Source organism: Scyliorhinus torazame, chromosome 6 (genome assembly GCF_047496885.1).
Source record: "Scyliorhinus torazame isolate Kashiwa2021f chromosome 6, sScyTor2.1, whole genome shotgun sequence".
Lineage (NCBI taxonomy): Eukaryota > Metazoa > Chordata > Chondrichthyes > Carcharhiniformes > Scyliorhinidae > Scyliorhinus > Scyliorhinus torazame.
The window spans coordinates 72,149,882-72,173,867 of record NC_092712.1 but is presented as its reverse complement, the minus strand read 5'-3'; the positions used below and the strand labels follow the sequence as shown (position 1 = coordinate 72,173,867).

Below are 23,986 nucleotides of genomic sequence, written 5' to 3'. Positions count from 1 at the left end.
ATGCTCACTTTTCGTTACAGTGTAGCACTTGCAGTATATTACCACATCAGAAACAGGTACGGCGCAATTCTAAAGTTATTCATTTGAACGATTAATCTTCTTTTATCAACTGTCTGTTCCAAATGTAACCATCAAAGATTTACTTTTTTCTAGAGATTCGGATGGACGAATGTTGTTAGATATATTTGACGAGAAGCTCCACCCGTTGTCGGTAAGTATCTTTTGGTTTGTTTTTGTTGTGTTGTACAAGGACAAATGTGGGGTCATAAGATAAAAGGCCATAACCGCAGCTCCCCAAGGTGGTGAGTTTCAGATGAGAGGGTAGCAGAGGAACAGAATAAATTGGCAAATCTCTCTTGCTTGGAGTCCTGTTTTTGGCATTCATCAAACTAGGAAGCTATTTCTCTGCTGTTTCAGTCCCTTCACCATCTCCTGGTGCCAAACACTTGAGACCATACTTGAGTAATACAGGTACCCAATCTGCACTGTCTCAACTAATGCTACTGAGGCATTAGACAAGAATCTGCAGAGTGGCATGCACCAACTTGCTTGAAACCTACCCTCAATGGATAGGAACTTGCTCCTATCTACACTGTAAGTACCCGATTCCTGAATTGTGTCATCAGTAAATTATTTAATTGAATTTTGGAGCTGTTCAAATGCCTCAGTTGCATTTTGTTAAGTATGGAACAGTCATCCAACACTGATTGAATGAGTCCTGCGTTATGGACTTACTTTCCAGTGGATGTTGAGTGAGGGCAGCTTTGGACATCATCTACTGTACCTCTCGAATGTTGGAATAGTGCCCCAACACTTTCCATCTAGATTTTACCTTAGCAATGTTAGAGGCCTCCCGGTGGGGAGCCATAATTGCTTTTCTTTATTCTTTCATGGGCATTGCTGGAAAGGCTGCGGTTGTTGCCCCTCCCTGATTGCCCCCCGGGTTGAGTGGCAGTTAAGAGTCAACCACATTGTTGTGTGTCTGGAGTCACGTGTAGGCCAGACCAGGTAAGGACAGCAAATGTCCTCCCCAAAGGACATTCTGGATCCAGATGGATAATTACGACAATCGACGGTGGAGCTCTAATTCCAGATTATTGAATTCAGATTTTTATTGAATTCGGATTTCACCATCTGCCATCTTGAACCCGGGTCCCCAGAGCATTGCCCTGGGTGTCTGGATTACTGGTCCAGTGATAATACCACTAACACGCCGCCTCCCCTTCATGAATCAACAACTACCGGAGAAGTGAAAACTATTAGGGCATAAAGTGAACCTGTTGGGAATCATCGTATCTCCGGAATGTGGTGACTAGGGGCTTTTCACAGTAACTTCATTTGAAGTCTACTTGTGACAATAAGCAATTTTCAATTTCTTTGGAACATATTTGTATTGTACAAGCAGCTGCAAAATACAGCCTAGTACAGTTTATATGATGTTTATGATTAAAATTAGCAAGGCAATAAAACTTGTATCAATATTAAAATTCCTTTTACTTTGCAAAGAAAACAGAAATGCCAGCAGATTACGATCGACATGATCCGGAACAGAAACAGATTTACCGCTTTGTTCGAACGTTATTCAGTGCAGCACAGCTCACTGCAGAATGTGCTATTGTCACATTGGTAAGTAGGCACTGAACACTATTCAATCTCCTAAATTAATTTGTTGTTGACCATCTTATTTACTGAAATACTTTGTAACCCCCAAGGCCATGGGTGTGCAATCTCTCTACACCTCCATCCCACACCAGGATGGCCTGAGAGCTCTTCGCTTCTTTCACGAAAAGAGGCCTGAACAATTCCCATCCACCACCACTCTCCTCCGCCTGGCTGGAATCGTTCTATCTCTCAACACCTTCTCCTTTAACTCATCCCACTTTCTCCAAATCAAAGGTATAGCAATGGGTACCCACATAGGTCCGAGCTACGCTTGCCTTTTTATGGAGTATGTGGAACATTCCTTGTTCCAGGCCTACCCGGGTCCCCTCCTACAACTCCTTTACCAGTACATCAATGACTATGTTCGTGCAGTTTCATGCTCTCCTCCAGATCTGGAAAAATTCAGCAACTTCGTGACCAGTTTCCACCCCTCCATTACTTTCACCTGGTCCATCTCAGACACTTCCCTTCCCTTCCTTGACCTTTCTGTCTCTATTTCCGGCAATAAACTATCTACTAATATCCATTACAAGCCCACTGACTCCCACAGTTATCTGGACTACAGCTCTTCGCACCCTACAGCCTGTAAGGACTCCATCCCTTTCTCTCCGCTCCTTCGCCTCTGTTGCATTTGTTCTGATGATGCCACTTTCCAAAGTGGTGCTTCGAAAATGTGTTTCTTCTTCCTCAACTGTGATTTCCCACCTACAGCTGTTGACATGGCCCTCAATGGCATGCGGTCCATCTCCCAACCACAGCCCTTGCCCCCTCCCCTCCCTCCCAGAACAAGGATAGAGTCCCCCTCATTCTCACATTTCATCCCATCAGCCTCCTTATGCAAAGCATAATCCACCGCCATTTTCGCTAACTCTTGCGTGATGCCACCACCAAATATATCTTCCCTTCACTCCATATGTCAGTAGTCCGCAGAGACCGTTCCCTCCTGGACAATCTAGTACAGTGAAGCTCAATGCAAACTGGAGGAACATGCAGCATCTCATCGTCCGGTTAGGCACACTACAGCCTTCCGGTTTCAACATCGAATTCAACAACTTAAGATGATTAGCTCTACCCCACCTCGACCCCTTTGTTTTCATTCCATTTCGCTTTACTTTTTATTTGTTTCTTGTCTTTCTATATATTGTTTCCCTGCGCTCTTATCTCCCTTTTCCTTACCCTTTCTCCCCATTGCTTCACCTTCCCCCCTTTTTGTCATTTTACCTCTCTCCAAACCATGTTCCCCCTCCCCTACATCTACATCTGTCACAGTTTACCCTCTGATTTTAGTGTCTCTGCTGTTTGTTTGGCCTTTCACATCTTTTATTCTCTCTGGGGACTGCCCCTTAACACTCTTTCCCCATGGTTTCTGTGGCTATGACTCATCTTTCATTCCCTTACCCTCCAGTATAAATATCTCCCACTTTCTATGCCTTTTAGCTTTGACAAAGGGTCACCTGGACTTGAAACGTTAGCTCTTTTCTCTCCTTACCAGACCTGGTTGAGATTTTCCAGCATTATATCTTTTGGTTTCAGATTCCAGCATCCGCAGTAATTTGCTTCTAACCTTTTATTTTTATTTAATAAACATTTTAGTGAGGTATTTTTGGTTTTACAACAATGACAAAATAAACAATGTACATGAGTCTATAAACATGGTGCAAAAAGCCTGCTTCCTCCCTTACAGGTCCCAACTTTATTAACCCCCAACTCTAAGCTAAACTAAACCCCCCCCCCCCCCCCCCCCCCCCCGCTGCTGACGATTAATTTTCCGCAAAAATGTCGATGAATGGTTGCCACCTCCAGGTGAACGGGGGCTTTGAGTCCCTCCAAGCTAATAATATCCGTCTCTGGGCTACCAGGGAAGCAAAGGCCAGAACGTCTGCCTCTTTCTCCTGGATTCCCGGATCTTCCGACACCCCCAAAATCACCACCTCTCCGGACTAGGTGCCACCCTTGTTTTTAACACCGTGGACATGACATCTGCAAACCCCTGACAGAATTCCCTCAGCTTTGGGCATGTCCAGAATATATGGACATGGTCCACTGGCCCCCCCGCACACCTTGCACACCTATCCTCTTCCCCCAAAGAACCTGCTTAGCCGGGCCACTGTCATGTGAGCCCGGTAAACTGTATCAGGCTGAGTCTGGCACATGTTGTGGATGCGTTGACTCTACTCAGCCGCCCAGAGACCATCCTCTATCTCTCCTCCTAAGTCCTCTTCCCACTTGCGCTTCAGCTCCTCAGTCTGCGTGTCCTCTGACCCCGTGAGTTCCTTATAGATGTCAGGAACCTTCCCTTCTCCCACCCACACTCTGGAAACTACCCTATCCTGTATCCCCCTGGTGGTAGGAGCGGGAAGGTTGAGACCTGCCTGCGGAGGAAGTCCTGCACCTGCAGGTACCCTCGCCAATCCAAATATCTCCTCCAGCTCCCTCAAGCTAGGAAAGCTCCCCTCTATAAACATATCCCCCATCCTCTCAATTCCTGCCCTCTGCCATCTCCGAAACCCCTGTTCATCCTTCTTGGGGCAAACCGCTGATTATTACAAATTGGAGACCAGACCAATGCTCCCTCTGCTCCCATATGCTTCCTCCATTGCCCCCAGATTCTCAGGGCCGCCACCACCACGGGGCTGGTGGAGTACCGTGCTGGCGGGAACGTCAGAGGCTCCGTTATCACCGCCCCCAAGCTGGTGCCCTTACGTGAGGCCGCCTCCATATTCTCCCATGCTGACCCTCCCCCCACCACCCACTTCCTGATCATGGCTATATTCGTCGCCCAATAGTAGTTACTGAAGTTTGGCAGCGCCAGCCTGCCCTCTCCCTGGCTCCGCTCAAGCATCCCCCTTTTAACTCGCACATACAAAGCCAGTGATAACTTTGTTAACCCGTTTAAAAAAGGACCGCGGAATAAAGATGGGGAGACACTGGAACACAAACAGGAATCTCAGAAGGACCGTCATCTTCACCATCTGGACCCTCCCAGCTAATGACAACGGAAGCGAGTCCCACCTTCGGAAATCATCCTTCATTTGGTCTACTTGTCGGGCCAGATTTAGCTTGTGCAGCCGTTCCCATTCCCGCACCACTTGGATGCCTAGATACCTAAAGCTTCCCCCTACCACTCTAAATGGCAGTTTCCCCAGTCGCCTCTCCTGCCCCCTTGCCTGGATCGCAAACGTCTCTCTTTTCCCCATATTTAGTTTGTACCCTGAAACCGGCCAAATTCCCCCAGAATTCTCATGATTTCTTCCATCCCCTCTACTGGGCCCGATACATATAGGAGCAGTTCATCTGTGTCAAGCGAGACTCTGTGTTCCACTCTCTCCCCCCCCCCCCCCCCCCCCCCCCCCCCCCCCCCCCCCCCCCACCCCCGACCAGTCCCTTGAGGCTCTTAGTGCAATTGCCAACGGCTCTATAGCTAACACAAACAACAATGGGGAGAGGGGGCATCTCTGCCTCATTTCCCGATATAAGCCTAAAACTGTCCGATGTTGTCCAATTCGTCCGTACGCTCGCGACAGGAGCCTGATACAGCAACCTGACCTAGTCAATAAAGCCCCACCCAAATCCGAACCGTCCCAGTACCTCCCACAGATATTCCCAATCTACTTGATCAAAAGCCTTCTCTGCATCCATTGCGACCACTACCTCCACCTCCCTACCTTCTGGGGGCATCATGATCGCATTTAGCAACCTTCTTACATTGGCCACCAACAACGAACTCCGTCTGGTCCTCCCCAATCATGTCCAGAACACAGTCTTCAATCCTAGAGGACAAAATTTTGGCCAGCAGTTTGGCATCCACATTCAATAGGGATATCGGCACGTAGGACCCACACAGCTCCGGATCCTTGTCCCGCTTCAGGATCAGTGAGATTGTAGCCTGTGACATCGTCGGGGGAAGCACCCCTCTCTCCCTTGCCTCATTGAATATCCTCATCAACAGTGGCCGCAATATCCCAAAGAACTTTTTCTAGAACTCCACTGGGTACCCATCCGGCCCATGCTTTACCCGACAGCATGGCCTTCAGCCCCTCCACTATCTCTTCGATCCTGATCGGGGCCCCCAGCCCTTCTACTAGCTCCCTGTCCACCTACAGAAAATTCAGCCCCCCTAGGAAGTGCCTCAGCCCTTCCGGCCCAGGTGGGGGTTCCGACCCGTGCAGCCTACTATAAAACTCCTTAAATGCCTTATTCACCCCTGCTGAGTCTCCCACCAGGTTCCCGTCTCCATCTTTTACTTTCCCTATCTCCCTGGCTGCCTCCCTCCCTGCGCAAGCATTCTGCTGGCCTTCTCGCCATGCTTATAAATCGCCCCCCTCGCCTTTCTCAGCTTCTGTACCGCCCTTCCTGTGGTTAATAAGCCGAACTCCGCCCGTAGCCTCCGCCGTTCCCTTAAAAGCCCTGCCTCTGGGGTCTCCGCATACCTCCTGTCGACCTGTAGTATCTCCTTTACCAGTCGGTCCACTTCTGCCCTGTCTACCTTCTCCCTGTGGGCCCATTTCGAGATCAGCTCCCCTCTAACCACCGCCTTCAATGCCTCCCAGACCACCGCTGCCGAAATTTCCCCCATGTCATTGACCTCCAGGTAGTTCTGAATACATTTCCTCAACCGCCTGCACACCACCTCGTCTGCTAAAAGTCGAACGCCTAATCTCCAGTGTGGGTGCTGATTACTGTCTTTATTAACCTGTAGGTCAACCCAGTGCGGGGCATGGTCTGAGATTGTGATCGGCGAGTACCCCGTGTCCACCACCCCTGTCAGTAGAGCCCTGCTCAGAATAAAGAAATCAATCCGGGAGTACACTTTATGCATGTTGTGAGTAGAAGGAGAACTCCTTCACTCTTGGCTGCCCAAATCTCCATGGATCCACGCCCCCCATCTGCTCCATGAACCATTTTAGCTCCTTAGCCATTGCTGGCACCCTGCCCGTTTTTGAGCTTGACCGGTCTAAACCAGGGTCAATAACTGTGTTGAAGTCCATTCCCATGACCAGCTTATGCGAATCCAGGTCTGGTATCTTCCCCAGCATCCTCTTTATAAACTCTACATCGTCCCAATTTGGCACATACACATTTATTAATACCACCTGCACCCTCTCCAATTTCCCACTGACCATAATGTACCGGCCTCACACATCCGAACCTATTCTTCCCGCCTCAAACACCACTCGCTTGTTGATCAGGATCGCGACCCCTCTAGTCTTCGAGTCCAGTCCCGAGTGAAAAACCTTTCCGACCCAACCTTTCCTTAGTCTAACCTGGTCAGCTACTCTAAGGTGCGTCTCCTGCAGCATTACCACGTCCGCCTTCAGTCCTCAAATGCGCGAACACGCATGCCCTCTTCACCGGCCCATTGAGCCCTCTTACATTCCAGGTGATCAGTCTAGTTGGGGGACTCATTGCCCCCCTTCGCCGATCAGCCATCCCCTCTCTTGGGCCAGTCGCCTTCCCGCGCCCCACGCCTCCACCGGCCTGCCCCCAGGCAGCCTCCGCCCCGACCTCCTCTCTGTACCTCAGCGAAAGTCCCTCCCTCGTCAGCAGAACATTTTCCCCCCCCTTCCTCCCCCAGTAACAGCACAAAATAAATCAACCCCTTTGATAAGCCTAACATCTACTCACCCCCACTACGCTTCCATAAGCTAGCACGCCCAGATAGCTTGGTGGCCCTCGCCCCTGGCGCCAGACATTTTCCCACCCATTGTTCCCTCCACACCCGCTCATACATACATATTCAAATGAAAAACAATCCCAACACAATTGCCCGACAGAGAAAAAAACAACACAAGTTGAACAAAGAAAAGATCAAGCAAAAGATCCAGCACCTAAACAAACACACCTCCATCCCCCAACAGTGCAAATGCAAACTTTAACTCACTCAGCTCTGCAACTGGCCCCAGATCTATACAGAAGGCATTACAAATAACGTACGCCAACGAAACTTTTTTAAAAATCTGAACGTTGCAGCAAAGTTCTCAGTCCGACACCAGTCCTTTCCTTTTCGCGCAGTCCAGCGCTTCCTCAGGCGACTCGAAATAGAAATGTTGCTCCTCTTATGTGACCCAGAGGCGGGCCAGATACAACAGCCCAAACTTCACCTTTTTCTTGAAAAGGGTAGACCTGATCTGGTTAAACCCCACTGGTTCTCCGCCTTCTCCAAGAGCCTTTTCTGCTGGTCTCTCAGCATCCCCACCTCCAACTCCACCGCTGTTTGATGTTCCTCCTGGTCAGCCAGCGCCTTCTTTATTTTCTGGATCGCCTGATCTCGGGCATCCAGTCTAAGCTCCAGCCACGCAATTGCCTCTTTAATCGGGTCCAAGCAGTCCTGCTTCTGTTTGGCGAAGCCCACCTGGATAATTTGCATCAGCTGCTCCGTTGACCGCTGGGTTGACAAGCCAGAGGTCCGGTCCTCCGCCATGCTTACTCACGGTGCAGCTTCAGCCCAACCTTCTCTGTCCTTCTGTTTCTACCTTTGGGAGCAGTTCTAGACCTCCTCTCCATGCACCGATGTGGGAATCCAGTACACCATTGCCTCTGTCATCGATTTTTCAAATCAAGTCCGGTAAAAAAATCGGGGGGAAAGGTCCAAAAGTCCGACCCGAGCGGGAGCCACAAAATGTGCAACTTACTCCTTCATAGCCGCCACCGGAAGTCCTTCTAACCTTTTATGACATGTTGGTTGTGCCTCAACTGGAGTATTATGCCTAATTAAGTTTAGAGAGGATGTGAAGGCTTTACAGTGGGTTCGGAAAAGATACACAAGAATAAATCCAGAGATGACAGACTTCATTGGAGATTGGAGAAACTGGGGTTCTGTTTATAGAAGAGACGGCTGATAAGAGATTTGTTAGAGGTATTAAAAATCATGATGGACTTACAGGGAAGTGGATCTAGCTGAGTTGCTCTTGCAGAGAGCTGCCATGGTTTTTGATGGGTTGACTGGCCTCCCTGTGTTACGACTTTTGTATGATTGTATAGATTAGATTAAACCCCGCCTTCCGCCGCCCGCCCCCCCCATGAGCATTAATTTAGCTCCCCACCAGCACATTGGTTCGAGCCCTGTTGAGTTGCTACAACTTGTACAGAGGTCTCTCCTGCCCGAGACCTGGTTCCCCATGCATTGATGTAGCATTGGGAGTAATTCAGAGACTGCTACCTTTTGAGTTCCTGCTCTTTAACTTGTCCCCTAGCTCTTGAAACATTATTTGTTGGGCCGTTTTCCTCCCTAAGTCACTGGTTCCAATATGAACCGTGACTTCTGGCTGTTTCTATTCCCCATGAGAAACATTCTACACTGGGTCAGTGATATTCTTTACCCTAACACCAGGGAGGCAACACATCAAGTGAAACACATGTCGGTAGTTGTAGAACCACCTGTCAATCCTGCTTACTGCTAAATTCCCTACGGCAACTACACTTGCACACTTTTTTGTCTTTCCCTGTGCAGTTTGTCTCATGATTTGGATGTGCTTCAACCTTCTCTCTCTCTCTCGTTTTCTCTCTCGTTTTCTCTCACTCTCTCATTTTCTCTCTCTCTCTCTCATTTTCTCTCTCTCTATCGTGTGCCACAACACTAGAAGAGTCCCACACTGCCTGTGTCCTCCTACCTTTCCAATTGGCATCCACTTAATATCGTCCTGAACTCTCTGTCGTTGCAGAGGGCCAGGATCTTCTCGGCCTTTGATATGTCGACAGTGACTCCTGCTGCTCTTCAAGCTCAGAAACCCTGAGCTTGGGTTTGGGCAAATCAAGACACCTCTTGTGCATGTGGTTATCCAGGGCCGATAGTGTTTTGGGCATCCCACATGTTGCAGGAGTTGCAGGCAACAGGTCTCAGCGATCCCATAATTTTGCTTAAATATCCGTGTGTATGTTTTATATTTTTATATGTTTTTACAATCTATAAATGTATTTAATATCCCCATATTCCTATTTATTATTAACCTACCTCAGATGTTTTAATGCAATTGAGTTCACTTTGATGTTGATGCTTTCCACTTGGTTCGTTTTTGTTTGGTCCTCTTAGACATAATTAATTACTCTGATTATTCATATGCTTATACTGTTTACTTTTACAATTTATTGTTGACCCTTGGTTGAAATGATTCGGCACATTCTTCCTCCCTCTGCAACAAACTTTCACTCTTAACAAATTCTCATTGTCACCCTGTTCTGCAAGCAACTCTGTTCAGCAGATTCTGTCCAGCTCTCGCTGAGCTCTGTGCTGGAAACCCTTTGGAAGGGGCAGACTGTTTGAAATCTTCATCGGCCAGAATTGGGCCAAGTTTTGATAGTCCAATTATCCAACTTTAGACTATTTGGAGCATATTTTCTTCAGTGTCTGAAAAACATAGACATACCTCACAGATCTTTGCTTGTTGTATGCTGTCCAGAAAACATTTACGAGCTTTATAAACTGCATTCAATTACTTTGAGGGATATTTTTCCATCAGGCAGCCAGTTCTATTTTTAGAACAAGTTGCCAGATATCGAGATGAATTGAGAGTTGTGTCTTTTAACACATTCAGTTAAAATAGGGCATATGTCTGTGGATGCTGCATGTGATAGAGTTACTGAGTAAACTGCAGGAACTATCTGGGGAATGTGACAGATGTCACTGGGCAAAAGAATGCAGGTGCTGAATGATTTTTGGAATCCATTTTATCAGCATTTTCTCATAAAAGATGGAAAATGGCTGGCGTGTCTTTGAGTGGAGAATTGCCTTCGCCACCCTAAAGGATGTGCTCTACATAGTCTCTAAGAAAAATGTCTCCTTTCAATACTTTTAAAGTAGAATTAATCAAATATGTGCAGCCAAAACATAGTTTTCTTTATTTTGTAACCCAAGCTTTATCTCTCAATTTTTCAGGCCTTGTTGTGTAGCATTTTTGAGGATGGGACAAAAATCTAATCAGCTATTCAGGCCTCTCCACCCCTCATTTGATTATCTTGTTAAAACCAAATGAATATGCATTGTTGTCCATCCAGTCAATTTCAATGCCGATGAAATGTTAATGTCCTCTCGTACAACTCTTGTTAAACATTTCACTGTGCACTCTTGACGACCCATCCCATTTGTTGATGCAATGACCCCCAACCCCTTTTTGGCTGTCCATTTTACACACACAGCATCTTCTGTGCAAGGCAGTTCAGTCTAAGCTGTCTTTTCACTCTCTGATAATTTGAGGTTATTTCGTGTTGTGGATTTTATGGCTGCTATTAAACATATTGACCCAGAATTTGCAGTAGAAAAGGATGGTGGGGCTATCTTTGATCTACCCTATTATGGAGTAAGTTGGACGGCAATTCTATTGTCTGCGCGTGCATAGTTAGTGGAAATCGTAGCATTTCAGTTGAATTGAAGCCTCCAAAAATTCTTTTAAAATGGAGCCCTTGTGAAAATGGGGCCAGACTGCAGGTGAGTGGGTCAGGCAGGAACCATCTGCTGTAGTACTGGTGTTTGACGTTTGTGGGATTGCCCAAGATTCTTTGGGACATTCTCCATTATTATAAAATAAATATTTCTTCTTATATTTGGCTATCTCATACATTAGATTTGCAATGTTCATGATTCCATAACCAACATGCAAAATGAAATCAAACTGCTTTTAATTACAATATGAGTGTAGAACTGGCTAACAGCTTGATAAGAATCTTTATAATCAGTGAATCAGGAGGGTGGAATTCGCCCCTGGGTTGGAAAACTGGTGAGAATCCCGCTGGCTGTTCCGGTGCAATTAAATTGCAATCCACCCAGTCAGTGGTTTTGGAGCTGGGGAGATTCCAGCCGGTAAAGAAAAGGACCTAAAGACTCCCCAATCCCCCCCCCCCCCCCCTCCCCCTCAACCCCCACTGCGAGGCCCCATTCAGGTACTGCTCCTTCCACCTTGCCCCTTGGCTTTGTCAGGGAGTAGAGTCTACTGCCCTGTACCTGACAACCCAATGGCCTCCGAGCCCCCCAGAGTCATCATCCCGTCTGGCCGTCATTCGTGAGAACCAGTAGTGATTCACAACAGCCTCCCGCTGCACCAGTTGGTTGGAGAATCCCGAGAGCTGGGAGATTCCAGCTTGGAATAGGATGAGCACATTTAAATGCTCATTTAAATATGCTCAGCTTGTTTATGCCCAGTGAGGCCATGAACCAGATAGCGCCGGGTGCTGCGGAATGAGACCATTGTTCTCTGTTTGGCGCCCGGCACTAACCCATTTAGCAACTCTCCTGTTATTCTCCGGGAATGTCGGGTGATGCGCCGGGTGCAATGCAGGAGGAGAATTGTGCACCTTGTGTTGGTCAGCATTTGCCTCTCAGCCAGGACCTAGATCCTGGGCTAGATCTTGCGTTCCCCCACTGGCGGGTTTGAAGGGGGGGGGGGGGGGGTGTCTTTGTAAAATACAGCATGTGGCCTTTCTGCCCGTCCTGACCTGTCTGTTCCATTTTGTGAGTGGTGGTGGCAGCATTGGGCATCTTGTCTGCCCCGTGGGCATGTTGAGGTCCTAACCCCGACCACAGCTCACTCCCTTCCAGTGGCCTGGACCTCGCTGCTACTGCGGGAGTCCGGAAAGTTTGGCCTGAACCAAGTGACGCCCCATCGAGCATAAAATGACAACAGTCAGCTGGCCTTTTTGTTGGCAGACTGACTCCTGACTGACTTTTAATTGGGCGAGTGGGAAACATGGCGCCTTGTAAAATCCAGCCCATCGTGTTTATTATTTTGTTTTTGTTTTGTACGAATATTACGTGACTCCTCAACTTGTCTCAGTTTGTCTTGGTTTCTGTCACACTCGCCTCTGACTGAGAAGATTGTTGCGTCAAGCCTCGATTTAGATTTGAGCTCATAATCTAAAGTGGCACTTTAGCAACAACTTGCATCTGATTCAATGAAACATCACAAGGCACTTCGCAGGAGCGTAATCATATATAATTTGACACCAAACCATATATAAAAAGTATTAGGAAAGGTAAACTTTAACTGCATCCAGAAAGTGTACCTGAGCAAGACACCCTAGGTGTTCAAGTCAAGGCAAGCATCCAGCAGAGGGCAGTAGAGCGGAGCTGCTGATTGGCTGTTGCGGGGACAATTTGCATCTGTGCATTGCGGTCACTGCATCCAAAAGGTGGTTTGTGGAGGAGTTGTTGTCAAGTCACAGTTAAACCCGAAACACTTCTTCAGTGTTTCCCTCCCTACTGCCTCCTCTAACCAAAAAAAAAAGACATTCACTGTAAGGATCCCAGCCGAGTAAAGATCAAGAGGGAGACTCGAGGGCAGGTGGAAGTAGAAAGAAGTTGAACTGTGACGTCACAGCCTGCAGGTAAGTGATTGGCTGTGACTGGTAAGTAGTTTTTCTTTTCCCTGAGGTGTTATCGTGCGGGGCGCAGTGGTTACTGAGTGAGTGCTTGCTGAGAAGGGGAGTAATTTTTTTTTTTTAAACTTACTGTTGGGAGTGTAAAAATGGCAGGAGATCCCAGACCCGTGTTATGCTCCACTTGCTCAATGTGGGAGTTCAGGGACGCGGCCGATGCCCCTGACTCCTTCATGTGCGGGACGTGTGTCCAGCTGCAGTTCCTGTTAGACCGCATGACTGCTCTGGAGCTGCGGATGGACTCACTTTGGAGCATCCGCGATGCTGAGGAGGTCGTGGATAGCACGTTCAGTGAGTTGGTCACACCGCAGATTAGGGTTGGTAAGGAAGACAGGGAATGGGTGACCAAAAGGCAGAGAAAGAGCAGGAAGGCAGTGCAGGTGTCCCCTGCGGTCATCTCCCTCCAAAACAGGTATACCGTTTTATATACTGTTGGGGGAGATGACTCACCAGGGGAAGGCAGTAGTAGCCAGGCTCATGGCACTGTGGCTGGCTCTGCTGCATAGAAGGGCGGGAAAAAGACTGGCATGGCTATAGTCATAGGGGATTCAATCATAAGGGGAGCAGACAGGCGTTTCTGTGGACGAAAACGAGTCTCCCGAATGGTATGTTGCCTCCCGGATGCACGGGTCAGGGATGTCTCAGATCAGCTGCAGGACGTACTGAAAGGGGAGGGTGAACAGCCAGTTGTCGTGGTGCATATAGGCACCAATGATATAGGTAAAAAACGGGATGAGGTCCTACAATCAGAATTTAGGGAGTTAGGAGATAAATTAAAAAGCAGGACCTCAAAGGTAGTAATCTCAGGATTGCTACCAGTGCCACGAGACAGTCAGGGTAGAAATTCAAGAATAGTCAGAATGAATACGTGGCTTGAGAGATGGTGCAGGAGGGAGGGGTTCAGATTTTTGGGACATTGGATCCGATTCTGGGGGCGGTGGGACCATTACAAATCGGATGGTCTACTCCTGGGCAGGACTGGAACCAATGTCCTCGGGGGTGCTTTTGCTAACACTGTTGGGGAGGTTTTAAACTAATGTGGCAGGGGGATGGGAACCAGATTAGGAAGTTAGAGGTCAGTAAAGGGGCAGCAACTAAAGCCAGTAAGGTACTAGATAATAAACTCAATGTGACTAAGGGGAAGAGTAGATGGGGAAGAGATGATGAACGCAAAGGGACAGGTGGTCTGAGGAGCATTTGTTTCAATGCGAGAAGTGTAGCAGGTAAGGCAGATGAACTTAGGGCTTGGATTAGTACCTGGGAATATGATGTCATTGGTATTACTGAGACTTGGTTGACTGGCAAGAAGGGCAAGACTGGCAACTAAATATCCCAGGGTATAGATGCTTCAGGAGGGATAGAGAGGGAGGTAAAAGAGGTGGAGGAGTTGCATTACTGGTCAGAGATGATATCATACCTGTGATTAAGGAGGGCACGATGGAGGATTCGAGCACTGAGGCAATATGGGTAGAGCTAAGAAATAGGAAGGGTGCAGTAATATTATTGGGACTTTACTACAGGCCTCCCAAAAGCGAGCGTGAAGTAGAGGTACAAATATGTAGACAGATTATAGAAATATGTTGGAGCAATAGGGTGGCTGTGATGGGAGATATTAACTTCCCCAACATTGAATGGGACTCATGTAGTGTTGGAGGCGTAGAATTTGTAAGGAGCATCCAGGAGAGATTTTTAGAGCAGTATGTAAATAGTCCAACTCGGGAAGGGGCCATACTGGACCTGGTATTGGGGAATGATCCCGGCCAGGTGGTTGTAGTTTCAGTCGGTGATTACTTTGGGAACAGCGATCACAATTCCGTAAGTTTTAGAATACTCATGGACAAAGACGAGAATGGTCCGAAAGGAAGAGTGCTAAATTGGGGAAAGGCCAAGTATAACAAAATTCGGCAGGAGCTAGGGAATAGGGAATGTGGATTGGGAGCAGCTGTTTAAGGGTAAATCCACATTTGAAATGTGGGCGTCTTTTAAGGAAAGGTTGAGTAGAGTGCAGGACAGACATGTCCCTGTGAAAATGAGGGATAGAAATGGCAAGATTAGGGAACCATGGATGATGGGTGGAATTGTGAGACTAGCTAAGATGAAAAAGGAAGCATACATAAGATCTAGGCGACTTAAAACCGATGAAGCTTTGGAGGAATATCGGGAAAGTAGGACAAATCTCAAACGCGCAATAAAGAGGGCTAAAAGGGGTCATGAAATATCTTTGGCTAACAGGGTTAAGGAAAATCCCAAAGCCTTTTATTCGTATATAAGGAGCAAGAGGGTAACTAGAGAAAGGATTGGCCCATCAAAGACAAAAGAGGGAATTTATGCGTGGAGTCAAAGGAAATGGGTGAGAATCTTAATGAGTACTTTGCATCGGTATTCACCAAGGAGAGGGACATGACGGATGTTGAGGCTAGGGATGGATGTTTAAATACTCTAGGTCAAATCGGCATAAGGAAGGGGGAAGTTTTGGGTATTCTAAAAGGCATTAAGGTGGACAAGTCCCCAGGTCCGGATGGGATCTATCCCAGGTTACTGAGGGAAGCGAGGGACGAAATAGCTGGGGCCTTAACAGATATCTTTGCAGCATCCTTGAGCACGGGTGAGGTCCCGGAGGACTGGAGAATTGCTAATGTTGTCCCTTTGTTTAAGAACGGTAGCAGGGATAATCCAGAGAATTATAGACCTGTGAGCTTGACGTGAGTGGTAGGCAAACTGTTGGAGAAGATACTGAGGGATAGGACCTATTCACATTTGGAAGAAAATAGACTGATCAGTGATAGGCAGCATGGTTTTGTGCAGGGAAGGTCATGTCTTACAAACCTAATAGAATTATTTGAGGAAGTGACAAAGTTAATTGGTGAGGCAAGGGCTGTAGATGTCATATACATGGACTTCAGTAAGGCGTTTGATAAAGTTTCCCATGGCAGGTTGATGGAAAAAGTGAAGTCGTATGGGGTTCATGGTGTACTAGCTAGATGGATAAAGAACTGGCTGGGCAACAGGAGACAGAGAGTTGTGGTGGAAGGGAGTGTCTCAAAATGGAGAAAGGTGACAAGTGGTGTTCCACAGGGATCCGTGCTTGGACCACTGTTGTTTGTGATATACATAAATGATCTGGACGAAGGTATAGGTGGTCTGATTAGCAAGTTTGCAGATGATACTAAGATTGGTGGAGTTGCAGATAGTGAGGAGGACTGTCAGAGAATACAGCAAAATATAGATGGATTGGAGAGCTGGGCAGAGAAATGGCAGATGGAGTTCAATCCAGGCAAATGCGAGGTGATGCATTTTGGGAGATCTAATTCAAGAGCAGACTCTACGGTCAATGGAAGAGTCCTGGGGAAAATTGATGGACAGAGAGATCTGGGAGTTCAGGTCCATTGTACCCTGAAGGTGGCAACGCAGGTCGATAGAGTGGTCAAGAAGGCATACAGCATGCTTGCCTTCATCGGACGGGGTATTGAGTACAAGAGTCGGCAGGTCATGTTACAGTTGTATAGGACTTTGGTTCGGCCACATTTGAAATACTGCGTGCAGTTCTGGTCGCCACATTACCAGAAGGATGTGGATGCTTTAGAGAGGATGCAGAGGAGGTTCACCAGGATGTTGCCTGGTATGGAGGGTGCTAGCTATGAAAAAAGGTTGCGTAGATTAGGATTGTTTTCGTTGGAAAGATGGAGGTTGAGGGGGGACCTGTTTGAGGTCTACAAAATTATGAGAGGTATGGACAGGGTGGATAGCAACAAGCTTTTTCCAAGAGTGGGGGAGTCAATTACAAGGGGTCACGATTTCAAGGTGAGAGGGGGAAAGTTTAAGGGAGATGTGCGTGGAAAGTTTTTTACGCAGAGGGTGGTGGGTGCCTGGAACGCTTTGCCAGCAGAAGTGGCAGAGGCGGGCACGATAGCATCATTTAAGATGCATCTAGACAGATATATGAAAGGGCGGGGAACAGAGGGAAGTAGATCCTTGGAAAATAGGCTACAGGTTTAGATAAAGGATCTGGATTGGCGCAGGCTGGGAGGGCCGAAGGGCCTGTTCCTGTGCTGTAATTTTCTTTGTTCTTTGTAGGTAAAGGTCAAAGTGATATATTTTGAGGAGTTCATTAAAGGTGGAGAGGCAGTGGTTTAGGGAGAGAAAGCTTGGGGGGGCCTGGACAGCTGGAGGCACAGAGGTTGGATGATGGAAATCAGAGTTGAATGAGTGCAGAGATCACTGTGGTTGGTAGAACTGGCGGAGGTTACTTGAGATTTTGGAGCTGTCTGCTGCCTTGTTGGGAGGTCTGCATTTAGCTGAGAATTTCACAAAGGTGTCATCTACCTAACCCAATTCTCTGGCATCATCTGGAGCGGACGAATGAGATCTCCCAGTGTTCAGACCAATGCCTTCAATTCACACCACCAGAAGTGGTGTACTGTGTTCAGTTCTGGTCACTGCACTTTGGGAAGGCTGTGATTGCATGAGAGCGGGTGCAGAGGAGATATACCAAGATGTAGCCTGGGATGGAGCATTTTAGCTATGAAGAGAGGCTGGATAAGCTTGGGTTGTTTTCTTTGAAGCAGAGAAGGCTGAGAGGGGACCTGATTGAGGTGTATATTTTTTTTTTAAAATAATTTTTATTAAAGGTTTTCATAAAATATCAATAACAAAATGAGAAAGAAAAAAGAATCCAACAGGGTTAAGTACAAAACACAATCTAAAAAAGCAACCCCCCAAACCCCCCCCCCCCCCGTACCTAAACAATAAATTAACATTAACACCCCGACTTAAGACAACAGGTGTATACACCCCCTCAGACCCTTCCAGTGTAAATAACATAAACAAAAATAAAGTAAACCCCCACCCCCCGAGCTGCTGCTGCCATTGACCAATGTCTATCGTTCGGCCAGAAAGTCTAAGAACGGTTGCCACCGCCTAAAGAACCCTTGTACCGTACCCTCTCAAGGCGAATTTCACCCTCTTCAATTTAATGAACCCTGTCATATCGCTGATCCAGGATTCCACGCTTGGGGGCCTCGTATCTTTCCACTGAAGGAGACTCCTTTGCCGGGCTACCAGGGACGCAAAGGCCAGAATTCCGGCCTCTTTCGCCTCCTGCACTCCCGGCTCCTCTGCCACCCCAAATATTGCGAGCCCCCAGCCCGGTTTGACCCTGGACCCTACCACCCTTGACACCGTCCTCGCTACGCCCTTCCAAAATTCCTCCAGCGCTGGGCATGCCCAGAACATATGGGTGTGATTTGCTGGGCTCCCTGAGCACCTAACACACCTGTCCTCACCCCCAAAGAACCTGCTCATCCTTGTCCCGGTCATGTGTGCCCTGTGCAGCACCTTAAACTGTATGAGGCTGAGCCTCGCGCATGAAGAGGAAGAGTTCACCCTCCCTAGGGCATCTGCCCACGTCCCCTCTGAGGTGTATATTATTGAGGGACATGGACAGAATGGACAGAAAGCAGCTATTCCCCTTAGCTGAAGGGTCAATGACAAGGGGCATAATTTTAAGGTGAAAGGTAAGGAGGTTCAGAGGGGGTTTGAGGTAAGTGGTGGGAATCTGGAATGCACTGCCTGAGAGGACAGTTGAGGCAGAAAACCTCACAATCTTTATAAAGCATTTGGATGACCACTTGCAATGTCATAACATTCAAGGCAATGGGCCAAGTGCTGGGAAGTGAGATTAGTGATGATTTAGAGTAGTTTGTTGTTGGTACAGGCTTGATGGGCTGCCAAAGTTTCTTACGTAAGAAAAATAACTGGACTTCCAAAAATAAAAAAAGTAATTAATTGAATGTGAAGTGCTTTGGAGTATCTAAAATATGCAATTAAAAGTACCAATTAAATGCATTGTTTCCCTTCTTTTCTGTTCTCTTTTTTAGCATTCTCTTTTTTAGCAGCTAAATAAGGGGCCGGTTTAGCTTAGTTGGCTGGACAGCTGGTTCGTGACTGAGAACAAGGCCAGCAGTGCAGGTTCAATTCCTGTATAGGCTGAGGTTATTCATGAAGGCTCTGCCTTATCAACCTTGCCCCTCGCCTGAGGTGTGGTGATCCTCAGGTTAAGTCGCCACCAGTCAGCTCTCCCCCTCAAAGGGAAAGCAGTCTAGGGTCATTTGGGAGTATGGCAATTTTACTTTCGTTGAATGGATGCACTAGGTTGAGTTGAGGCTCAATTTACTCCTGTGACTCCATTGTGCTTTCCCTGGAGTATTTTCGGAGTTTCAGCACTCCCCCTGCAGAAAACATGATGGCCTGCTGCTGAAATCCAGTTTCATAGGGCACTGTGGAATAAAATGGATACTCGTAAGACAAATTGTTTACTATTTTTTATTAAGTACCTGGGACTTAACTAAAGAGAAATATTTGCCATTCCTAATGGTGAGTAAACTCGATATTCCCTCTTCATTAATTATTTTTTACTCTTTGTGTGCAATCTAGTTAAGTGGTCTTTTAGCCAGTACACATAATGTCTGTCTCTCTAATTTCAAGGTCCAGTCTAATTGCCCATAACTTCTATTTGCATTCTCCAGGGAGAAGCAGATCTTTTTGTCTCCGTTCACGTGGAATTTTTAATATTTTGTTCATGGGGCAGTTGACCTTTCTAAAACTAAGCCTGTGATAGGGATATTTCAAAAATCAAATAAGTGCAACAGGTTGCTGCACACAAAATGCAGTAGTCAATTAGTTACAGGTTCCGTTTGATTTACTTGGGGAATGACCAACATTTTAGCAAGCTGCAGCAAGGGGTAGGTGGTATCATTAACCATAATAACCATGATTTACGCAGCAGTCAAACTCTGAGTACACACCTTCAACAATGCAGCAGTTTCTCATTATTGGACTGAAGTGCCACTTTAAGCAGCTGAGCCCAAGAGATTTTTATAGTCCTAATCTGACAGAATTGCTTCACTTGTATAGCGAACTCTTATTTATCCTTGTTCCAGTACCAGTTCATCACAGCAGCAATTACATGGCTAACGCTGCATGCTATCTTTTTATATAAAAAATCATTCATGGGACGTGGGCATCGCTGGCTGGGCCAGCATTTATTGCCCATCCCTAATTGCCCTTGAACTGAGTGGCTTGCTAGGCCACTTCAGAGGGCGTTAAGAGTCAACCACACATTGCTGTAGGTCTGGAGTCACGTGTAGGCCAGGCCAGGCAACGACGGCAGATTTCCTTCCCAAAAGGCCATTAGTGAACCTGATGGGTTTCTGCAACAATCACCAATGGTTTCACAGTCGTCACTAGGCTTTTAATTCTACATTTTGTTGCATTGTAATTATCTGAAATCTTTGTTTCGTATATTAAGCAACAGTTCTTCGTAATTGTAATGCATTTTCTATTTTATTCTAAGATATAGTTCAGAACTGATCTTCTCAATAGCTGACATGGACTGAACAAGCTGTGAATCTTTACTGTAGGAGACTGAGGCGATACATATCTAACAGAGGCTTTTAAGATTATGAAATGGTTCGATAGAATAGATAAAGAGATATCTATAGAATAGATATAGAGATATCTATAGGATAGATAGATAGATAGATAGCGCAGGTTTTAGCTGTGGTATTAAAGAAACAAAGTGCAGGGGTACTCTGCTTCTAATAGAGGCGGTGTTGTTAAATAAGGTGCTGGCTATTTCCTATATAGGGGTACTTGCATAATCATACCAAGGAAACTGTTTGCACTTGAATGGAAGTTGCAAAAATAGGCAGTACAAATTATCTTTGATGTGATTTCTTTGGAAAGCAGCAGGCAAGGGAGTTATTTAATGGAACTTTTCATGATTGCTAATTGCTTGTCACATTGAAAAGTTCAAACCAAGCAAATTTCCCTCATTACACCATAGGACTTTTCAATAGAACATGTGGTGCACATAAGAAAGCACATGTATTTATATTTCACTTTTCGAATGTTCAAAAGCGATTTACAGCCAATGAAGTACTTTTGAAGTATCGTCACTGTTGTAAAGGAAGAATTGCAGCAGGCAGATTGTGCACAGCAACTCCCAAAAATTTCAATGCTGGCCGGTGCGCTAGTTCTCCAACCCCGTTATCAGTGCAGGCTGTTTTGGTGGAGGCAGTGTTCTAATAATCCCTTTTTGTTGATGCTGGTGCAGAGATAAATATTGGCCAGTACACTGCAGAGAACTCTTCTGCAAAGTAATGCCATGGGATTTTAGAGTAGTTTCAGGGCTTGACACGGTGGCACAGTGGTTAGCACTGCAGCCTCAGTGCCAGAGACCCGGGTTCAATTCGGACCTCGGGTCACTGTCTGGGTGGAGTTTGCACTTTCTCCCCGTGTCTGCTTGGGTTTCCTCCGGGTGCTCCGATTTCCTCCCACAACCCAAAGATGTGCAGGTTAAGTGGATTGGCCATGCTAAATTGCTCCTCTGTGGGGATATGGGGATAGGGTGTGGGGATTAGGCCTAGGTGGGGTGTTCTTTCAAAAGGCCGGGGCCTACTCAATGGGCTGAATTGTCTCCTTCTGCACTGTAGGGATTCCGTAAGGGTACAGAATCTGTACAATACTGTTAAGGGGCAGCAAGGTAGCACAGTGTTTAGCACAGTTGCTTCACAGCTCCACGGTCGCAGGTTCGATTCCCGGCTTGGGTCACTATCTGTGCGGAGTCTGCATGGTCTCCCTAAGTCTGCGTGGCGTTCCTCCGGGTGCTCCGGTTTCCTCCCACAGTCCAAAGATGTGCAAGTTAGGTAGATTGGTCATGCTACAATTGCCCTCAGGTTAGGTGGGGTTACTGGGTTGCGGGGATGGGGTGGAGATGTGGGCTTAGGAAGGGTGCTCTTTCCAGGAGCCAGTGCAGACCCAATAGGCTGAATGGCCTCCTTCTGTGCTGTAAATTCTATGATTCTATTCTATTCTATACTGGTGCAATCAACATTAATATTGCTGCAATTTTCTTATGCTTATTAACACTGTTTAATTGGATCCCTGCATTGTGGAGCGTTGTTTAAAATGAAGTCAGGAGTCAAAATAAAGATATGCGAAATCTGGACAAACAAAATGTAATTGAAAAATTACTCCTGTCGCCAGGCCACTACTGTAAAGGGGGGGGGGGGGGGTTGTGGGGTCCCCTCAACAGGGTGCCATGTTGCCATTCCTGACCCCAGGCAGGGAGGGCCTATAGAATGCCTGGACGATTGGGCCCACTGTCCTGCCATCGGATGCCTACGTTCAGGCATTAAACTGGCCCCCTTGTTGTTGCGGGAAACTGAATTTCACTCAGTTTTAATTGAATTTAATGAGGTTCATAACAAGCTCCAATTACGCCTCCGCCAAAATAATCAGCACCAATTACGGGGTTTGGAAATCCGCACACTGACTGGAATTAGCATTTTTGGGCTCTGTCTGCCTCTGTTCCCATTTCAGATGGAGCCCGAAAGTTCAGCCCCTGGTATTATCCAGTTTTAGTGACGTTTCTGCTTGTTTGGGGTGGGGCTGGGGAGGTCCAGCAGTGAATCTGAGAAATTGCAGCCCCATTAATTGCATGAAAGGACAGCATGGGCAAAATTCTCCCCAAAAGCCTCGAGGGCTGCACGGTAGCACAGTGGTTAGCACTGTTGCGTCACACCTCCAGGGTCTCCGGTTTGATTCTCGGCTTGGATCACTGTCTGTGCAGAGTCTGCACGTTCTCCCTGTGTCTGCGTGGGTTTCCTCCGGGTGCTCCGGTTTCCTCCCACAAGTCCCGAAAGACGTGCTGTTAGGTACTTTTGACATTCTGAATTCTTCCTCAGTGTACCCGAACATGTGCCCCCCCCCCCCCCCCGATTGGTGTCATTGAAGCCGTCCCACCAATTGGGTCGCTCTTCAGATCCTCCCTTCACCCTTCTTGCATCCACTCCACCCAATCGCTGGTATCAGTTCGCCCCCTCCCCCCAAAAATCTCCCAGGTGAGTGATACCCCGTTATGGGGTCGCCAGATGCCCTGCTCCTTGCCACTGCCTCTTGGCACCCTCGGTGGAGACCAGGAGTGATTTCAGTCCGCCTAAGCTGCCGGTGGTGTGGAGCCGGGAAAATCAGGCTTGAAACTGACCGCAGATCTAAATGCTTATTTAAATATGCCAATCGGCATGAACCAGATTACGTCCAGTGCAGTGGGCCAGGAGCATCGTGCTCTGTTCGGCACCTGGCAACTCCCGGCTCTCCCGCTATTCTGCATGACGGGATGTGCGCCAGGTGCAACACGGACAGATAATTGCCCCCCCTCCCCCCATTACAAATACAGGTTGTTGCAGTAAATTTTGATGATCCCCGCATAAATCATAGAATCACACTGGACGAACTGACGAGGAAGTAGAAACTAGCAAAAGGACAGGAATTGAGACACCTCCAAATAAAACACTTCCTCCACAAAGAGACAGTAATGTACCCCAGGGCCCCAGAAAACACACTATTTATTAGAGGACCTGATAGGCACAAGCAGCGAGAAGGGGGTGCTATGTGGGAAAATATACGGACAGCTACTGGACAGAGCTCGAACACCACTGGACGAAACCAGACAAAAATTGGAGGCCGAACTGGGGACAGAAGTGGAGTGGGAACTCTGGAGCGAAGCACTGAGCAGGGCGAACTTCACCTCCCCCTGTGCAGGGCTCAGCCTAATGCAGCTCAAAGTGGTGCACAGAGCGCACCTGACCAGAACCCGAATGAGTAGGTTCTTCCCGGAGGTGGAGGACAAATGTGAGCGGTGCCAGAGGGGCCCGGCCAGCCACACCCACATGTTTTGGGCTTGCCCCAAGCTTGCCGGGTTCTGAACAGCCTTCTCCGAGGCAATGTCTAAGGTTGTGGGGGTGAGGGTCAAGCCATACCCAATAGTGGCAATCTTCGGGGTATCGGAGCAGCCAGAGTTACACATGGGGAAGTCGGCCAACGCCCTTGCTTTTGCTTCCCTAATCGCACGCCGGAGAATCCTGCTCGGCTGGCGATCGGCAGCACCACCCACAGCTGC

At 47.4% G+C, this 23,986-nt stretch overlaps 1 protein-coding gene across 1 annotated transcript in view; it reads left to right on the top strand.

Annotated features, from left to right (window-relative positions):
• The window catches only part of LOC140424834 (cyclin-Y-like), a 272,509-nt gene that overhangs the window by 226,319 nt on the left and 22,204 nt on the right, over positions 1-23,986 (top strand). The window contains 3 exon segments of the mRNA XM_072508309.1: positions 21-56; positions 154-211; positions 1,507-1,626. Of these exon segments, the coding sequence (XP_072364410.1) occupies positions 21-56; positions 154-211; positions 1,507-1,626 (214 nt within the window).